Source organism: Nematostella vectensis, chromosome 1 (assembly GCF_932526225.1).
Source record: "Nematostella vectensis chromosome 1, jaNemVect1.1, whole genome shotgun sequence".
Taxonomy (NCBI): Eukaryota; Metazoa; Cnidaria; class Anthozoa; order Actiniaria; family Edwardsiidae; genus Nematostella; species Nematostella vectensis.
This window is the reverse complement of record NC_064034.1, coordinates 3,450,274-3,471,444: the sequence shown is the minus strand read 5'-3', so window position 1 is coordinate 3,471,444 and position 21,171 is coordinate 3,450,274. Positions and strand designations below refer to the sequence as shown.

General features: G+C 40.3%; 3 protein-coding genes across 3 annotated transcripts; 2 read left to right on the top strand and 1 right to left on the bottom strand.

Annotated features, from left to right (window-relative positions):
* Positions 1–644: 644 nt before the first annotated feature.
* Positions 645–3,169, bottom strand: LOC5504870 (radial spoke head 1 homolog). Its single transcript, XM_001625689.3, has 3 exons — positions 2,872–3,169; positions 1,577–1,870; positions 645–1,041 (listed from the first exon to the last, which is right to left on the bottom strand). Exons 1-3 carry the CDS (start codon positions 3,045–3,047, stop codon positions 849–851), a joined length of 663 nt encoding a protein of 220 aa, XP_001625739.2. The 5' UTR covers positions 3,048–3,169; the 3' UTR covers positions 645–848.
* A 323-nt stretch (positions 3,170–3,492) lies between these two features.
* LOC125565909 (spermidine/spermine N(1)-acetyltransferase-like protein 1) lies at positions 3,493–3,909 on the top strand. The gene has a single exon (XM_048728407.1). The coding sequence runs from the start codon at positions 3,493–3,495 to the stop codon at positions 3,907–3,909; it is 417 nt and encodes a 138-aa protein (XP_048584364.1).
* A 6,075-nt stretch (positions 3,910–9,984) lies between these two features.
* Positions 9,985–20,923, top strand: LOC116612486. Its single transcript, XM_048724123.1, has 11 exons — positions 9,985–10,272; positions 10,440–10,558; positions 10,680–10,772; positions 14,278–14,463; positions 15,643–17,478; positions 17,836–17,982; positions 18,218–18,295; positions 18,821–18,899; positions 19,487–20,034; positions 20,106–20,271; positions 20,629–20,923. The coding sequence occupies exons 1-9, from the start codon at positions 10,244–10,246 to the stop codon at positions 19,698–19,700; spliced, it is 2,781 nt and encodes a 926-aa protein (XP_048580080.1). The 5' UTR covers positions 9,985–10,243; the 3' UTR covers positions 19,701–20,034; positions 20,106–20,271; positions 20,629–20,923.
* The last annotated feature ends 248 nt before the right edge of the window (positions 20,924–21,171 follow it).

Here is a 21,171-nt window from a genome sequence, read left to right as displayed (position 1 = left end):
TATGCGAGCTCTAAGACTTTAATTAAAAGGGGTTGTGTCGCAATCTCTGTATTTGAGAACCTGTAGTCGTATAGATAGCGAAGGAGGCAAAGTGTGCGTGTGTGTGTGTGATGGGGGGGGAGGGGAGGGGAGGGGGTTTAAGGCAAACAGGCAAGCGATTTGGGTTTTTTTGAAATTCTCGGAAATGTCCCCGGAGACGTGAAAGGATTGATGGCCGGGACCGTGGGCATGTGCGACAATCTGTCGTCGGAGAGTGCATATAGCCCAAACGCATGATTTTAAGCTACATGGAGTAGAATCTGTAGACAGACAGTAGTCAGTCGCGTGTAGATTGCATTTGATCTACTTTTGAAACTATTGGGGGGAAGGAGGGGGCACCCAGTACGGCCCTGATGGACAATGTAAGTCTATCGCCGTAAAACTGGTGGACGCGGGACGCTTCTGTTTCATGACGTCACATGAAAACCTGGCCACAGTAGGAACACTGGGGGGCATTCCCGGGTACCCAGGCCGTCGAGGTCTCGCGCCTGTGATCTCGACGCCCTGGGTTCCCGAGGATGACTGGGCGACGAATAAGACATCACTTCAAACATGCGCAGGCTAGAGCGCTTGTCGAGAGCAGCGTTTTAGCTCAACAAACAATATACAAATCAACGAGTTTATTTCGTTGAATAATAACAAGAGCACTATACTTGTACAAACTTTACACGCTATGTAATCTGGGGAGGCTTGGGAGGTAGATATGAATGATTCACCCCTAGAAAGTGGGATACCTGTGAGGCACAGTTAACCCCTACTGATGTATGAACTCTAAAACTCTATAGGACTGGCGCTTGTGTATCCTTTGATTATGCTTCCCCTATATGACATATCATCTCGCCGTTCCATCGCGGTATGATGACGGGCTCGACCTCGTCTTCCTGGTTCACCGCGTCTGGCTCCACCTCGGTCCACGTGTATTTACCTCGCTGTTCGCAACCAAGGTCGAACTCGTATCTACCGCGGCCTTTGGGATGATCGTCCGTGAACGAGCCAACAAATCTACGAGAAATGAGATAGAAAGGGGCTTGGTTTACTTCGTGGGCTGATACCTTCAACGCATCCAGTTTGCCTTCCCCCATGCTTATATCCCTGTCATTTGAAGGCCGCTTTACGCCCTGGGTCCCAAAAACGACACGCCCTGCTACAGTAAGGCGATTCCGGGGGATTCTGGTGTAATCATTAGTTTTTTAGATAATCAAAACACCAAAATAGTTGTGATCTTTCACCAGATTACTTTTAATACTTTTAATTTGACAGAGTCGAAATCATTGTTTGGTGAGTTATATATATATAATTTTTAATATAACTCACCAAAAACTGGTTTCTCCCCCACCCAATTTTTATCGAACCCGTTTTTCTCGCTTACTGTTACCATCATGGGGTAAATATACGAGAGTTATCATTATTCCTGTTTGTTAAATGATGATAACAAATCTGTTATATATGAATGTGAGGTACCTAGGAACCTATTCGACCCCTACACAGGAGCTATGAGCTAGGAACTATTTTTTTTTTAATCCTGAAAGAGGTATACCTGTGGTTTGCGTGAACCAATTGTCCTGACCCTTGCATTCGACCTTGAAACCAGGTCCCCTCAAAACGTGAGCCCGTCTCTGCGTACGTATAAGTGCCCTGTCCATGGCGCTTGTTTTGGACCCACTCTCCTTCAAAGATGTCCTTGTTTGCGTAGGTATAGGTCCCATATCCGTGTCTCTGGTCGTTCACCCAGTACCCCTCGTATTTTGACCCATCTGGGTAGTAAAACAGTCCCTCGCCGTTTTTCTTGTTGTCTAAATAGTGGCCGATATATCTTGCACCATTTTTGAACCTTAAATAGAAGGGTAAAGTTTAATCTGGGAAAAGAAATCTAAAACGAGAGCAACTACGATTTTCCTAACAGCCGAAACAGAGACGTTTAACGACCATAAATCTATATTCTTCTATACACTCACATTCAGCCTGAATTTTACCAAATTCTAAGAACAATGCTAAGAACTCGAGGCTCAGATAGCTACGGAAGCACTAGAGTGATGCTATCTGGAATCCAGAATCAAATTGTGTTCATAATAGCGACCATATTAATATTTGTATAATTCGCTTGTTTTTTATTGGTAATTCTAAATTATCCGTTTGAGGGTTTAAATACTCCAAACGGCCTCAACTGAAAATTAGATGTACTACATGTACATTTAAATCTGTGTACAAGGGCATGTTATAATCAAATCTGGTTGCCTCTTCATTTGTTTGAATATTTTTAAATATGAAAATATATTACGCTGATCAAATATTGGAGTGGATGCCTATATTTCCTCTGCTCATTCTTGTGTAATCAAAAATGTCATGCTTCATGATGCCATGGCAACCTGATTTCTATCACGCTAAGGCAAACCACATATAGGAAAATTTAAAACTAAAAGAGCCTCGCTTCGCGATTTGTTATAAGCTTATAATGGAACCTGGTTAGGTTTATCTAATTGGGGATCAGCTATACGCGCGCTCATTCTCAAGGGACTCTATATGGTTTCTTTGATTAATTCTTCCATTGTAAAACTGCTATTAAAAGATCAGCATTAATTAACTTTTCCATCGATTTTAATATAATAAATACACTAACATATGTCCTTACAATCATGAATGTCCTTAGCATTAAGCGGCATGTAAAATTAACGAAGTTAATGGGTATTTTATAGTGACGGTAGAAGCGATGTACTTATTAAAAGCGATTTCTGTTATAGCAAGACTAACAAGACAATCTTACCCCAAAGTGCAAAGCAAACTCGCACAAAACCTGCCCATTAGTTGTTCAAATAAGTACTCTCCTCCACTTACCGATAGATGCCTTTACCATGGCGCTTGCCGTTCTCGTAGCTCCCCTCGTAAGTGTCTCCATTGGGAAGTTTTGCCCTCCCTTGACCATGTCTCTCCTCTCGCTCATTTCTCTCACCCTCGTATTCACCCAAATCAGGCAAACCGTCATCTTCAACACTTTCCTCATCTGATGACATGATGTGTAAGCAGCAAGCGAGTGATTGGGGGTAAACGAACAACAAACTAGCGGTCCGATCAGGGATAGCCGTTTCTAAAATGGCGGTTATGTTTAGATAGTTACGTTTCTTGGATACGGAGTAAATCGATACTGCTGCAATTCGCGTTACGCTTAGTGATCAATGAAGGTGACGTTTTTATTAGTTAATTATTACTGCATCAATTATTGTGAGTGATACCATATGTATATTTGAGGGGAAAAATCTCTTATTTAATTTATTAAGGATTAATTCATTTCTATTTATCATTTTCTATCAAAATGGAAAGCGATTAACGTAAAATACAATGGATTTGCCGTGTAGAAACTCGTGCATAGCTCTACTCTAAACTGCCATACGTAAAATACCAATTTAAATTGATATTTCTTATATCTTCACTCGTCAAATACATCTCAAGCAAGTCGAAATGAGACAAGTCGACATAAGACAAAACAACATGAGAAAAGGCGGCATGAGAGAAGTCGACATGAGTCAAATCGACATAAGACAAGTCGACACGAGAGAAGTCCACATGAGACAAGTCGACATGAGACAAGTCGGCATGAGACAAGTCGACATGAAAGAAGCCGACATGAGACAAGACAACATGAGAGAAGTCGACATAAGACAAGTCGACATGAGTCAAGTCGACATAAGACAAGTCGACATGAGAGAAGTCGGCATAAGACAAGTCGACATGAGACAAGTCGACATGAAAGAAGTCGACATGAGACAAGACAACATGAGAGAAGTCGACATAAGACAAGTCGACATGAGACAAGTCGACATGAGAAAAGTCGACATGAAAGAAGTCGACATGAGACAAGACAACATGAGACATTAGTCGGCATGAGACAACTCGGCATGAGACAAGTCGGCATGAAAGAAGTCGACATGAGACAAGACAACATGAGACATTAGTCGGCATGAGACAAGTCGGCATAAGACAAGTCGACATGAGAGAAGTCGACATGAGTCAAGTCGACATAAGACAAGCCAACATGAGACACAACAAGATGAGACAAGTCGACATGAGACAAGCCAACATAAGACAAGCCAACATGAGACAAGTCGACATAAGACAAGCCGTGTCTAGTGATTAATAGCATATTAAAATCCTATTTAATGTTTTTTTTTAACTGTACAAAAAGGATAAAAAAGAGCTGGATCAGTAAGAACTTTGACTCCTAGATTTTTTTTGTCTTAAAGGCTTAACCTCAAACCTAGCTAAGTGAAGTGTTTCTGTTTGTCTGATCTCAAGTGCTGAGGGCATAAAAAGATGCCATGAGAAATCTCGACAGATTAGAAAGATAGCCGATGAGGTCAAAGAACTTAGACATGGCGGCGTAGCCAGGATTTTTAACAGGAGGGGGCCCAAAAGGCACTTTCAATGCATTTTCTCCTATTTGGGCTTCACACTCTCTTTGTCCGAGTTCCTCTCCCTCTTGCACGTATTACCTTTGTAGAGCTCTTGAGCAACCGCCTTAAGAAGGGATGAGTGAGCTGTGGAAGACCTCTTAACCATACTGAGAGGGCCATTTTATATGACCGGGTGATCTAAACAAACCGAGAAGGTGCGCTGGGTCGAACCTCATCCAGATTTCAAATAAAATGGACAAATAGATCATACTTGCAGACATATCGAGACATAGGCTGAAACGTCGTATGACAGCCTGAAGCTTTACGGCTGGCAGCACCACTATCTAGTGAACGGCACCAGAGGCACTCTTGCATCAATAGGGAGACAATAACCAGGTTCCTAGCCCTGCTTTATACGGTCACGCCTAGCACAGTGCGGCTGGGAAGTAGAGTCAGGTATAATTTAGTTGCAAACCGAATTTTGCAGAAATGTGCTTTGTCTTAAGCATTTTTATATGTCGTGCTAAAAGCTCTCGCAAGCTATATGCATGCGCGGGTACCAGACCTTTTTGTACCTGTTGCGTAACAGGCCCCATTGTAGTCGAGCATGTTAAATGAGTGAGTAGGTAAAGTATGAGCTAATATCTTCATTCTGTTATTGAGATGATAGTGCTCAACTTTTTTCTTTCTTTTCGTAAACAGGTTAGAATTTATTTTGGATACGCGCGTGTCTGCTATCCTCGAATTTCCTATTAACGCTTGTTCTGTCGCCTTCGCCTTCGGCTACAAATAGCGTAACGCATACATTGACAATAATGCTAGCTTAGAGTCTCACATAACACAACGCCAAATAAGCCCTCATAACAATCCATGCATTATCGGCTCATATGCACCAGATACAATGCCCGATATTGCACATAGTCGTATGCGTTCTTGTGCGCCCTATTCTCACACCACTTGTTTTAATTATCTATGGACACTCATCTCTAAAACTTCCAAAGAAAACAACTACCTGAAATGATTTACGATGTACTGATAATACAAATTTTTGGTCGATTTTTCTTTAAAATTTGAGTCCATGACCCGATGTTGATACTAGGCGCGTAGATAACAATAGTTATGATGAAATGAATCATTCAATAGCTTCAAAAAGGAGGAATGGATTGACATTAGGGTGGTATGGATCACGTTTCACGAACCCGAAAATTGGCTTTTTCACGTTTCACGGCCTTTTCACATCTCACGTTTTCAAATACCCCAATATCGCGTCCTAAACTCGAAAATACAGTAGTACCGCGTTCAAAATCCGAAATTATTTGTATTTACCGCATACGACAATACATATCTATCTATTTTTGAAAGCTCACATGATTCTCCGTTCAACACACTCAAAACTTGAGCTAAAACTTGATTCACGGAGACTTTTAAGAAGTTTTAAAAAACTTCTATATCACGTTTCACGGAAAATGGTTAAATCACGTTTCACGGACGTCGAAATGGACAATTTCACGTTTCTTGACAGTGAAAAGTGGCCAAATCCAGTTTCACGAAAAAACCCTTTGCCACCTTGTGACATTTATGGCCCGAAAACTGCACATTTCCATTAACTGACAACTCATGAGCCCCTGCTGACAACCAGTTTAATAATGGGAAATAAATTTATAAAAAAAAGGAGAAAGAAAAACTGAGGCCACCTCCCCACCCTCCCCAACTGTTCTGCGTTTTTGTTAATCGCCGGACTAGTGGTGCTGACTAATAAAAAAAAAAACATTCGCGCCTGTCTCGGGTCAGCGGATGGGAGCAGCAGGCGCTTGCTGCAGGCTACCTGTGTCGAGATGTTTGTTCCTCACCTCCACAGGAAGCCCTTAGATCCCCCCCCCCTCTTTCTGCCCGTGTTGAGAGACGTCTGCGGGAATAGGCTAGTCTTTTATAAAGGAATGGTGACATAACATCGTACGAGTAGTGGTAGCCTTGCAGTCGATGCATTTATAAAAGGTATGTGCGGAACACGCTACTCACGTTTAACAGGATTCTTCAAGTAACCCAGTTTCAACTCTTGTGACAAAATCCAGCGTTTGAGAAACTTTTCTGACACTTCGAAGCGACCTTAGCTTTAATTCACAATCGTATCCGCTTATTGTTCCTGCCTGAAGAAGGATGGTAATTGCTTTGATAAACAAAAAATGCCGAGTTGCCTTGTTTTTGACCCAACGATAGCCTATCTTCATCCTAAGCTGAAACTATTCATATACTCTTATCTCTTTAAGGTTCAGTCTATCGCATTTCCCGCTTTTAAAAGTCTGTTGTCAGATTTTTGCGAAGAATTCCCATAGAGATGGCTCTAGAATGTTTACAGTACGCAATGAGGGTAACAATATAACAGTAAACTTTATTTTTTAACTAGTACTTTTAGCGTATCTTCACTATAGAACCTATAGCTCGACAAATATAAGAATCCATAAATAATATTACGCTATAAATAATATTACGCTAAAACAACAACAAAAAATAACAACAATGAAGAGATAACAACGACAAAGTATAAAACTATGTTTTTGGTGGCTATTTCAAGATTGTTATTTTTTACATAACTTAAAAAAAGCACCACCAAGATTTGCCTCACTAAAGCTCTTTAATCGTGGTGGTTTTTCCTCTAGTGGACCCACCCTGGACAGTAGCGGTACCTTTGTCGCCCCGTCCAGACTGACAGATGATAGGTCCTTGAAATGGTTCAGTCATACATGGGGTCTTGTGTCTAGGTAAAATATTTCTGTCTGTAATAAATGACCTGAGAGCAAGCAGCTCTTAAAATAAATTCGATTATCGAAAATACAGAATAGACTGCTCATACCGACATCAACCTCTCAAAATTGTCTAGCTAAATGCGGCAGCGTACGAGTAGGTCGCTAAGGTCGAGTATATCACTTTATCGTGCTTTTGGTGATGGTTGAGGTGACCTGATTACAGTTAGCCATAGGCGTTGGACATTTGTCAAAATAACATATGCTTGGTGTTTACCAATGCAACAACCCTGACTGCTTTTCGCTGATAAAGAGGAAACATTTTATCTGCGGAAATTGTTATGATCTTTTTATCTTTTTTCATGATTATAAGTGCGCAATTCAGAACACTGGCATCCATCATGCATCCCATCAACCAATCGGATCACAAGGTCATTGCGTCCATCACGCTTTCCTTCTACCAATCACATCACGAGGTCATGCGCCAAATTCCAAACAGCTTGTGGGGTTTATCCGAATGGTAACCAGCATTAATTCATCGGCGTTCTTAATTTGTTTATTAACTGGTACCGACAATCGACGCATGATCTTTCAGTTTGTTTTCGAGAGTAACGGCCCAACGGAAAGTCTTTGAACTAAAAATGCGCGTGATATCGTCCGTTTGTCCTCGCAAACCGCATTCAGGACTCCCTTGATGGTGCATCGTTTCCCAGGCGAAGACAGTTTTCATTGAAAACATAATTTCAACGTCTCTCTCCGCACCGTCTGCAGACACGAGACTAAAAGACGAGCCCTCACGACCTTCGCGACCTTAGTACCCCTGGCCAGAACAATCCCCGTTCACTGGATGAAAGACACTTATCAAGCATCTAACAGTTCCGCGCAGAGGCGATTGCCCAAAATGCCGGTAAGAATTACGCTAACGTGACACCATTATATTTCTTGCCTTTTTTTTACAAAAACTGACTCAATACTTTCCTGGCGCGAGTATCAGGATTAGAACTATGAGTTTTTTTTAGCCTAAAAAAGGTGGATGTGAGCATTGCTTCTCGTGACTTTGTTACTCTGCTTTCAAGCGGTACTCGGTGTTATCATCGCGGAAAACCGTTTTTGCGCTCGCCCCCAGGAACCACGCGGCTTAAAATACAAGATGGCGCCCGATCGCCGAACTGAGCGGGTTTCCGCGATGAAAACACCGAGTACTAGCAGGCTAGTGACATCGTTAGCTTTTTTATCCTTTTTTTTTCGATTGAGGGCATTTCTATCCACTATCGCTGGAATGCAGAAAAGTTGAATACTTCCACTCTAAACAGCACTTTCTTATCACATTGCTTCGTTTTTCCCATAGATTTTTCATCTTGAACCCTTCCTTTACTAATCAAGTGCTGAACATACCATTCGCACTTGTGCAAGCTAAACCCTTTTGAGTCCCATGGTGGATTAAAGGCGATTAGCATCAATAACGTGTTAGTCTTTTCACGATATTCAGGTTTCTCTGTCGCCTGTTGCTTCGCACGACTGTGTTTCTTCATACTGCAAGGGTCAAACGGGCGGCTGCAATTAATTCTGTTTGACTCGAATTTGTTAAAAAGTGTTGCTTGGCGAAGCAGAGTTTGGTGATAGCAGAAAAGATAATGTACGAGATCGGAAACATTATAAGCCCTATAATAAATATGAATTGCACAACAAATTTCTTCATCACCCTTGCACTGTTGCAACCCCTTTCTAATAGCAAGCGCTGTTCGCGACAACAAATAAAGTTGTTGACGCATTTCATGACTTTACCCTTGTGAACACGATTTAGCATAGGGTGAGACGCTGCTAAACCACACTTAGATAACCGGGAGCGTTGACAGACAGCTTCAAGTTAAAATGAGCAAATGGATACAATAGAAGGTTAGTTTCCCATCAGCAGAGTCGCCGAGTACTGAAGTGGACGTGAACATCTCACTCATGATAACGAGAATAGATTCCGGTCTGATATAACGGACTTCCTCTCGCCCACATAACTGTTTTTCTAACTCGAACCAGCGCCTGTTAGACCAATTAGGCCATTTTGTAAGCCGCTAGTGTTGTAGGACGCATTGCGTTAGTTTTGTCAATCTATTAAGTGAAGAGTGCACATGTTGCCTGTCGCGGAATGAATAAATATGCGTTTCGCTTTAAACTGTTACCTAAGTTTTTCAGATCGGTGTTATGAATATATAAATATATATGTATATAATTTGGGAGGAAAGGAGTTGATGACACTATTTTTCATAAATTTTCAACAATTTTAGCCATTTCGACGATCAGAAATTTCCAATCGGGAGCATGCCCTCAGACTTTCCTCTATATGAGTGGTCTTCAGTTCATAAATTTCTCCCGACAACTTTTAGGCCACCTCCACCTTCCCTGCGTAACTTGATCAAAATACACCAAATATGGAATCCTTCTTCCTTGTGTCAGTGGATTTATGTCACGAGGCCTTATCTCCCCTCCCCTCTCTCCCCTCCCCCTCCCCTAGCAAAAAGCTAGATCCGCCCCTGCCTGGGGAACAACAGGGAACACATTGCGTGTACAAAGGCGGTCAATTCCAATCATATCATGTAACTGAAATACCATAATAACAGCATGAGTTATTTTGCTGTGTTATCAATGTAATTAACGACGATAAATCAATCTTTGGGAGATATCTTCTTCTTGGGGAATAATCTTGAATATGTCAAAACTGCGAGGAAGACACGGTTGAATCTCTCGATAAACTTGACCAAGAAATTTTATCTCCTCTACTTCTTAAGCATTCATTTGCAAAAGAGAATTGCACATAAAATGTAAGTGGAGTTCGCTCTAAGAGTCCTAAGAGATTTGACCTCGTCCCAACCTGAGAGTTTGACTGAGACCGCGTGTCTTTTGACGGTTCATAATTAAGAGGCAACTCGATAAGAATAGCTCATCGAAAATTCCCTGGACCGCCTATGTGATTGGATTTCGCGAAATTGAGTGATCTCTGACGTACGAATCGTTAAGAGCAAGCGCGACATAGAGATCGGGGATTTGCTCTCAGCAAAAAAAAAAAAAAAAAACTCTGGTTCATCCATGGTTCACACTCTACAGAAAAATAACAGGTAACATTTTCAAGCATAAAAATCTACGTTTGGTCAGCACGGCCACGGAGGACTGGAACCAGCATGACCACGTGTTTTTCTTAGGGATAGGGCAAATAAACATGGCGACTCTGCTGGATGCCTTCGCTTGCACGGTGATAACACACTGCTGTATTTTTTCTCTACAGGGCCGAAGATTGTAGTTTAATGGCCATTCCTAGGCGGAGTGAGCCAGATAATCTTGTAGAACTATGCTTGACGGTTATTGTACGAAACGGGCATGGCTTGATGCCCAAGAATTTACAAGGTAAGTTAATGACTTGTTGACGTTGAAATGCAAATGGGATTTCCTATATTCCGAACGTTAAACGGTCACCCGCATTTGTTTATTTTGTGCATTACTGACTAATTTAGTTTTTATTCACCAGAGATCCCAAGGCATCTGTTGATGCAGGTTTTGCAGAGTTTAAGTCCATTCGAGTTAGAAAGGTTGGAAGAAGCGAACGTTGGAGAAACGACGGGTAAGACACGAAATGTATGCCACATTCATTGAATTCTTGGCGATTTGACAAGTTTTCGTAACTTGCAAGCTATGATTTGTCTTGCAATCATCGTTATGTATCAGGGCTTGTCTAAAGCTGGATCTTTACACAACCATATAAATGTTTGAAGAATATATTAACTATGTGTTAGACTTATAAGGGGGGGGGGGGTGAATAGGGGTATGTAAATCCGCCGATACGCAACATTTTCGGGGCAAATATTTTTAGATCCGTATGGTTTGACAGATAAACAATAGCATCGATTGAAATTCATTTAAAATCCGAAATTCGGCCGTCAAAGCAGTCAAAATCCAAAATCCGTGCCCAAATTGTCAACAGATCCGTGACCCGCCATATTTTTAAAATCCGCCAATCCGCTGAAATAATCATCAAAATCCGTAATCCGTGAGCATTTCAGGGCTGAATCCGCTGATCCACGAACCTATTCACCCCCCCTATAAGTAAGTGATAAGTAGATGGGTAAAAGTATACTTAATTAACTTTGAGTTACTTATATATTAATTTATGTAACTCAAGTAATAAGTACCAAAAATGTGCTTTGTTGTCAAATTTACTCTCATCTCTCTTAAAACTGTTATTATATAAAGAAAATCGAGTTTAAAAATGTTTCATTTACAGCTGGTTTTAATTTGTATTTTGACACAAGGAATAGCTGCTAATGTGATTAACAAGTCATCAATTATTTGGATCATCATTTGCATGCAATCTCGAATCTATCAGATTTTAACCCAGCACAAATATCTTTAATACAGGACAAAAACACATGCTCTCTGTGCATACTTTGTGTCAACCCTCAGAGCCGATATGTGTATTACTGTATATTCATCAATAGCCCTAAATTGATGATATCAAAAAAATCACGCTGAATTATGGACAACTGTTTTTTAAAAATCTCTGATGGGGGGTCATATGTGCTCACAGTTATACTTAGATCTAATCTCATTTCCTTGCATTTCTTCAATTGGGGATGTTTTTATGTGCATTTTTTGTTTGAATATTAGTGGCTCACAGTTTTTGTATATTTGTTATACTAGCTTTTCCTTTTTTGTTTTATTTGAAATATAGTTCTCGATAATAATTATACAAATAGTTTATTCAGCTAATTAGAACAAAATCTGGATTACAGACCATGTTTGCATTACATATATCTATAAACAATCTAAAAGTTGTGTCACAAACAGTGTTCACTGACGTTTTCTGCAGAGAGGGATCTCTGCAGAAACTCACCTCTAAGTGACCCTTGCATAAAAGGTGATTGATTCAAATTTTTTTTTTTTTTTTGCTCATAAAGTTCCAACAGTCCCATGTATTTTAAGCTAGCTCCATCTGACCCTTTTTCTCTGGGTATATAAAAATGTGAAAGGTGTGATCTAGGCTATCAAACTCTTCTGGTAATGCACAGAATTTATGTATAGACTGCTCAATAATGATTAGTGTTGCTATATAATTTATTTGATTGTTTTATTTAGTTGCTTTCATCATGCTACAAAATGAGAGAGAAACAAGTAACATTATGAGAAGAAGCAAATGGACTTGAGGTCCCATAGTATTGCCCCACCTGGTCTGTACATGATCTAAATTGTCTGAATCCAGCCTGAAGATTACTTAATCTTTCATCTACCCCCACTCTTATGCGTTCCAGCATAATTCTATTGAAAACTTTGTTCACTTCACAAATGCAATTCAGGATTGATTTTAAATGATTCATGTAAGAAGTCATATATGTGATTTCCATTCAAATCAGTCTCAGCAAAATTCTGATTTAGAGAAAATTTCATTTTGCTGAGCTTGCCAAATCTTTGGTGTCTCTTTCCTGTTTTCAATAGTTTTGATGATAGCTGTAGAACACCAGTTGTGGTCAATGTATAGCTTGATTGGTTTATTCTTACTAATACTTCCATGTCTTAAATCATTCATCAAGTTTGGGTTAGGGTTAGTTATGCAACATGTAAACTGAATTACCAGAAAGTGTCTGTTTTAACACACACTTACTGTAGTTCTGTGCAGAGCTGTAGATCTGTAGAACTGTAAATATTGGGGGGGAAGGTCACAACACAGAAACATTGAGAAAACAATGAGGACACAGCCATGCAGCTACTGGTCATTTCCTCATATTTTTTGCAAATATTAGGGGCATGTGCCCCCAGTGCCCAACCCCCTGCTCGGCCCTGCCCAGACATCTTTTTCTTTTCTATATAGTGTATTTATGCACTCACCTTAATCATTGATTTCTTGTTAAATTCCTAACATTTTGATGTCTTCACATAAATTGAATAACATTGATAGCCAATATTGTATTTACCGCATCCATATATGGGCATACTAATTTATTGTCTTTTCTAAGCAAAGTGTAAATTGTAGTTTATCTTTATTCATGGGTATAAATTCCAAACTTCAATTGGATGCTAAAAGTGGGAAATAGAAAACAACCAATGATAATTCAGTTTTTGTTTGTTCTCGTTTTGCTCTCTAGTAGACACATATCAGCTACACAAATTACATTGTGCTAAAAAGGTGTTCACAAGTTTATTATTTTGTGCAAATTACAAAATGCAAATTTCCAAATAGGAACACAGATTTAAAGATAATTTTTATGTAAGGAAGTGTGCATTATGTGCAGGTAAATACAAATTAGGTCAAATTCATGGATATGGATGGGAGCATGGATATATGTGAGCTAGATCTGTATTCTTCGTGCCTATACTGTCTAGACAAGTACTAGTAGCTAAGAGGGATTACACAGTTCAGTCATATGATGACAGACATGTTACTTGCCATAAACTCTGTATTCATAGGATAATCTATTTCAAGCGAATCTCAGGCTAGGATTTATGCTATAATCATATTACTCAAGTTGTGCTGGCTAAAGGTATTGCACCCACCACCTAGACAGCCTGGAGTATGGTTTAAAGTCTTGAAATTCCTAAAATAAATAATACCTTGTTGGAGTCGGCAGAGTGTACCATGGCACCTGACCAAGACCAGACCACTTAATGGAGTTTTTCAAAATAAGTAAAGAAACTCAAAATACTATACAAGCCATGTCATTCAAAATGAGCCACATAATTTTGTTCAAAATTTACTTTAAAATTTACTAATTCTTGCTTTTTTATTCACTTTTTTTTGCTAGAAAAAAAAAACTTCAAACATTTTTTTTCTCATTTTTAAAACTAATATTTTATGAGTCGCCCAAGAAGTAGTTGAAAATATTGATTAACAGGAGGAACTTTTTCATTTTTGTTATCTTGACCCATGGCCCATGTGCAGGCAAGAGCTGTAAGAAAAACTTATGCTTTTGGCTTTATATAAGTCTAAGGGTAGATGGTCTGACAAATATGCGTCCCAGTAGTGTAATGGGAACTAGTCCACAGACAGATAATAGCTCCTGCTTTCAGACATCTTCAGATTGCTTTTTTTGAGGTGTGACATTCCCATTTGAATCTTGAAATCGTTTTTCCTTCAGGTATTGACACTGGGAGTTTGTGGCAACTTCATTACAGTCAACAATGGAGACACAAAGGTCGGTGGCCAGAGTCTTACTACCAAGCTGCAAAAACCAATGCAAGACTTCCAGAGGATATTCCCTGGAGAAACCTTTACTGGCAACGGCACTTCCAAGAAGTTGTCAACAGCACTGAGGCCAAGACAGGTAGATGTGCAGTGTAGTTTCCATATGATTATCAATTAACCCCCATTCCTGAAACGCCACTGTTGACACCTTCATTTTTAGTGTGGCTTGCCGACCATCGTGGCAAAGAAATGCTTCAGTGCATGTCAGAACATTTAGAAATAGAGGTTTAGAAATGAGTAATTTGCCCCTGGGGGTTCTTTGGGGTAAAGGGGGTAGGGGTGACTTTCGGATACCCCGAAAAAATACCCTGAAAATCAACACGGTACGAAACAATCACAACCCCCAAAAATACCTATTACAAAAAAATAACCCTAAAAATAAAAAAAATCTTTTTTAAGCATCCTTTAATGCCTTCATCAAATACACATCTTGAAGTTTAAAAATGTATTGTCATCCTTGCAGTTCCATGGAAAATAGTTTTTTTAACAGAAACTTAAGGAAAAAATAACATAACAGTATATAACAAAATGACAAACTGTACCTACTTATATTATATCGTCTATACACATATACATTATCATATAATCTAAAGCCTTTTGTAGACTTTTATACAAAAAAAAGTTGATTTAGACGACCTAAAATCCTGGCTTGGATCCTGACTTGGCATTTACGCAAACGCATGGCTTGTGTGTATACCAGGAAAAAATATTATCACAGCTTTCAAATCGAAAACTTAGCGAAACTGTAGGGTCGCTACTTTAGAAAAAAGAACCTCGCGTTCATAGACCCTAAAAAAAACATGTTTTTTATTTTCGATAGGCTTCGCTTTGAATACCCTAAAAAATACCAAACCTCGAATTTCAAACCCTAAAAAATACGACGGTCACCCATGTCCCCAATTTATAGGGAGTATCCCCCGGGTGATTTGCTATCAATTATTCTCACGCTGTGATGAAAATGCCCATATTTTAAAGTGCACACGTCAGCTTGGAATAACATTATTTTATGATAAATAGAAACATTTCAGGTGAACAAGTCTAGGAAAGATATTTGATTTGGTTAAGAATATGAAATTTGAAGTTAGCGCTCAGAACAAGGTCTTGACGCGTTGACCTATTGACGGCTGATTTTGTTCAGGAAGTTTCCCTTTTATAGCCGAACCTCGTGCTTAAAACTTTGCCTTGTTGGTCGTTTAGTACACGTCAGACTATTGATATGCAGGAGACAGCAATAATAATAAACAAATGTTTGTTTTAGCTGTTGTGCACTGGCATCCCGAGAGTAGATCGCCTCCTACTGACTCCAAAGATGGCTACCACGCGAAGGCAAGCGAGCTCTTCTTGCAGCAGTCTGCAGGGAAGTTTGGCAAGTATGCCACGTACCTGCGACTTCATAATGCTGCCTGTATCTACTTAGCATCTCATCTAGATATCTTTCACGAATTTGCAAGCCATGTTGAATTCTTGGAGATATATCATCTAAGAGAAAATGGTGTCGAAGCAATGTGTTCTTTGCTGCAAATTCTCCTAGCTAAAAACCTAAAATCAGTGGGGATATGTTTTGCCAAAGCTAGAGACATTACTCTTTGGAACAGGATTCTTCATATAAGTTCAACGAGCTTTGTAACGACTAGACCAAGGGTATCCCCAGGAAGAGCTGAGGGACGAAACGATAAGTCAATAAAACATGTAACGAACCCTACGCCTCCACCTACCCCAAGCCCTACGCCGACCACTCCATTACAAGTGCTTGTTGTTCAAGGACAAAATGACATTCATGTCGATGTTGTGGACGGCTCAAGTAAGCAGAACTTGATAAATAGCCATCCAACTGCTAAGAATAACATGCGTGCTGACGACTCTAATAGTCAAATTGTGACGAAGGCTCTGACTGATGCAGCGTTGAATCATGTCGCCAGTATGAGCCCGATAAGAGACTTTAAAGACTATGATGGAATAGACATTTATGATTTTTCTCACAAGGAAGTAACGGATATCCACGACATTGATCATGTGCGAAATGGCAACAGTACCATAAGTAGCCATTTTGACACACATGAGCTGTACTCTGAAGTTTTCCACAAAAATATAATAGACATTGGCGACAATGCCAGCTTCTCATTTGACGAGTTGTTTGGGCCTCATCTTGACACAGAGGACCGCAGTGATCCGGTCATTTCCACACCTCCAAAAGAGAAATTCAACCATCAAGAAACTCCAATACTAACGATGGCACCTGAAACCCCAGAAGCTGTAGGCGGCTTTTCATTTCTACAGCATTTTGAACTTTCTTCCTTTTGGTTCCACGATGATCTCTTAACTCTGTTTGCTCAGTCACTGCGACAATGGCACAATTTGGAATCACTCGTGTTAAGGGACAATGCAATAGGCTTCCAGTCCAAGGGAAAGATCCTTATTGATGCCCTTATACCACTTTGTCTAAAAGGAAAGCTCAAATGTTTGCGCATCGAGATAAACCCAGTGGATGATGACTTTGTCTCACTGATCAGTGAAGCGGTAGGGACTTTCTGCACAAGCTGTAGGTCAGGCTTAAAGATGTCGCTCCGAGTGCTTTACATCTCTTCCAGTAAAATCACTGCCATGGGTGTCAATCACTTAGCTGGGAAGCTGCGTAATCAGTGCACTTGTAAGACGACTGGGAATGCACCTCAAAGACGAACCAGTGGACCTAACCGAAGCAGAAAGAGACGACTTGCAGTACCATCTACTCCCACAAAGAGACACGGATCAGGAAGATTCAAAGATCTCCCTCCACGCAAGATACGGCGAGACAATTCCTCTCACGATAGCTTCAGTAGCAGCAGTAGCTGTTGTTTCTCCTCAAGCTCGTTTGATTCGGACTCTCAGGAGAGTTTTTCTACCGATGAGTTGCCCGTTGAAACACGTGTATCTGAGCCTATTGAATCTCGTTTTGAGGGTCTACATGAGCTTACATTATGCAGTGTCATTGGTGACGAGGGGGCTATAATGCTTGCAAGTGTCCTGGCGAATAATGGTACCCTCAAGTACCTGGCTCTTCCCAGCTGTGGGATACACACAACAGGACTAGCAGCTATCTTTAGAGCCATATCAGGTAAGACCATCACCAGTGTGCAGTAATACATCATATATACACGCAATGCCATCATCATGTCGCCTTAGGAATAAATCTAGAATCTTTGCTTGCTTTTGGTCGTCACCAAACATGTTTTCGACATTTGACCAGGTCTTGTTGAGTGTGCGTTTTTTTTTAAAGCACCTTTTGTTTGAAGCAGATAGGAATTTTTTTTCTCCATACGGCACACGTTTCACACTTGACTGGTTGTATAAGGTAGACGCTAGCTGATTATGTTTGATAAACCACTAACCGAGTGTCCATAATAGAGAAAGTTTACTGCATGATGTTGGTTAGCATATGCTGGATAATGTTTATACTGTTATTACATTTTAGGTGAATCCAGTAGAAGAACCAACAAAATGCTGAAAAGCCTTATCCTGAAGGAGAATACTTACGAACCGTCATCTGACAATAGTTTAGCTGTTCTGCTGGAACACGGGAAACTCACCGAGCTTGATATTAGTTTCTGTGGACTCGAAGGTAAGTAAGAAAGGGTAGGGGTGGGTTAGGGGGAGGGGTGGCGGTAGAGGAACTAATAAGTATGTGAGAGGTAGTTGGCAGTAAGGCAAGAGTAGAGGACATGGAGGTGATGCTAGTGTTGATAACGACGAGAATACCAAGCCTTAGAAAAGGGGCCGTGGTATTAGAAAAAGAGTGAGCTGTTCATAATTTTATGGAATTGGTCCATCATTGATAGTTTAACGTTCGTTTGCAGTTGTCAGCGGAGATATCATCAGCGCATTGTGTATGAACACAATACTGAAGTCTTTGAACATCGCTGGTAACAGATTAGGTGAGTTCGGCTTAAACTTTTTGCTTTTTGTCACTAAGTTATGCCTAATGTTTAGTTATATCAAAATATTGGTATATTTAGGGTACAGGGAAATTGTACGGTATTCTTTGGGGTCTAAAAGACTTGTTGAGGGCAGCCAAGTCGAATACCAATTTTTGCGAGTCGTTTAAAATGATATCATTTGGGCAGGAAGTTAAGATATTTCTTGCTTATTTGAGTACATTTTATGATCAATAAAGATTTTTTTTCCAACGAGAATTCCTGTGACATTGCTTGTCTATCTCAATGCTTATCCCTCCATCCTTCTCTTGATTACATAATGCTTATCATCTCATAGGGTTGATTGCATAATTCGCTCGTTGCTTTTTTTTTTTTTTTGGATTTCGTGAATCGTTGCTTTTATGGTAATCTGATCCTAGATAATGCCTGTGTAATTCTTTGCCCTCCGGACTATCATACTAATCACCAGGTGGTACGTGGGTTGGATGTATACATGATTGCTCACGGATAATCGTAAACCACTAGGTGATGCAGGGATTACAGCGCTCTCACAGATGTTTAGTCAGCAGGGGTGCGTCTCGGCTCTCAGTAAGCTAGACCTCAGGTAAACCAAGCCCTTGAACTCAAAACCTTCCTTATGGCGGCACTATTTCCAATTTCGCTGAAGTGCTTCATGTCAATCATGCCCACAAGCATAACGGGTGCTGTGAAATGCCTAGTATACAAAATTGAAACATTAAGAAAACTTAAACAAGTTAAATCTATTCCCGCTCTGTAGAATTGTTGTTTAATTCGGTCAAAGTTGAACATCAGACCATCACTCTCTCTTTCTCCAGTTACATCTTTATTTGTATTATGCCAACTTATGTGGTAGAGTTTGGCCTCTTCATTGTGTTTTAATGGGAGGAGTATGGCGCCCGTTAGCTTTGCCCCGCAGCTCGCGATATCAAAGAGAGTGAGAGTGGCTTAGTGAGAATGGGAATGAAACGAGGTTGGACTGAAATTTAAATGAAAAAAAATTATAAGGTGACCTATTCGTCCCAACCCTAAGCTATCTCCGCCACCCCACACTTTTGGTGTGTTAGTTTTGTAGTCCAGTTGAGAATAAATTGCGCTTATTTTGTTGTGTTATTAATGATATATGTACCAGCTTTTATGCGTGTAACCTATTATAGCATATTTCCAATTCAGCTATAACCAAGGAACGGCCTCTTCCATCGCGACCTTCGCATCAGCTCTGCACAAGTTCCTTCCAAACCGCCTGGAAGAAATCAACCTTGCAGGGAATTTCCTTGGTTCCAGTGTCAGCAAAGTGGTGTCCAGTCTTCGCCCACTCGTCAAGACCGTTTTCGCTGGTAACCTGGACAGCTCGACCATATTTGCAGACTACATTAGCCAGATGTGAGGTTTATTTCAGTGTTCTCATAGACACATCCATTCAGTTTACATGATACAAACCCGTAACCAGTAACTAATAAGAGGAGGAAATACTTGCAGAAAGTCATGGAAAAAATCATCACCTCTTTTGTTCAATTTCTTAACTTAGCTGAATTATTATTATTATTTTTTGTGAGCCTAGCGTAATACCAAACGACTCTGTGCTCAATCCCATTTTCACGGCTGCTTATATTCACAAATCGCGTTTACCGGACTCTCCCGTTGATCCAAATTCCGTTTCCCCAAGGCATTACCAGGTTTCCGTTTTACTCCACGGTGATCCGTCGCCTATTGACACGTAGGTCATGTCGCCTATTGACATGTAGGTCATGTCGCTTATGACATGTAGGTCATGTCGCCTATTGACATGTAGGTCATGTCGCCTATTGACATGTAGGTCATGTCGCTTATGACATGTAGGTCATGTCGCCTATTGACATGTAGGTCATGTCGCCTATTGACATGTAGGTCATGTCGCTTATGACATGTAGGTCATGTCGCCTATTGACATGTAGGTCATGTCGCCTATTGACATGTAGGTCATGTCGCTTATGACATGTAGGTCATGTCGCCTATTGACGTGTAGGTCATGTCGCCTATTGACATGTAGGTCATGTCGCCTATTGACATGTAGGTCATGTCGCCTATTGACATGTAGGTCATGTCGCCTATTGACATGTAGGTCATGTCGCCTATTGACATGTAGGTCATGTCGCTTATGACATGTAGGTCATGTCGCCTATTGACATGTAGGTCATGTCGCTTATGACATGTAGGTCATGTCGCCTATTGACATGTAGGTCATGTCGCCTATTGACATGTAGGTCATGTCGCCTATTGACATGTAGGTCATGTCGCCTATTGAAATGTAGGTCATGCCGCCTATTGACGTGTAGGTCATAAGAAGGCCACGCCCTCCCGGTGTCTTTTGGATTCCACGTTTATTAGTATTTATTCTTCTTCTCTAAATTACTTACACTTTGAGAACTACAGGATGACTTGCGTTTCATCCCCCCTGCACACACAGATAGAAGTGCATGCCTTTCTTTCTAGCATAACATTAGAAACCACTTATAGCTTTTTAACTAATAATAGTTGATAAGGTTGACCACTGTCTGTAATAATAGTGAATATTACTTATTGATTTAAAAAAAAAAAATAAAAAAATGAATAAAAATATTTTTTATGAAACCATATCGCTATTGTGTGACAGACCAATGTTTTGTTTGAATTTTTCCTCCTCACTTTGCCTGCGCTTTTATAGCTGGATACCCCTGGGTCCAGTGGAAAAATCCGAAGTCGAAGCTGAATCGAACAGAGATGTAGCAGAGCCCGTTCATAAGGCCTAAAATAACTGAATCGAAGTATTGGCAGGAGAAAAGAGTTTGTTAGGCTTAATTCTCACCAGCGAGATCAACTTGGAAAACCCGGTCAAGCTA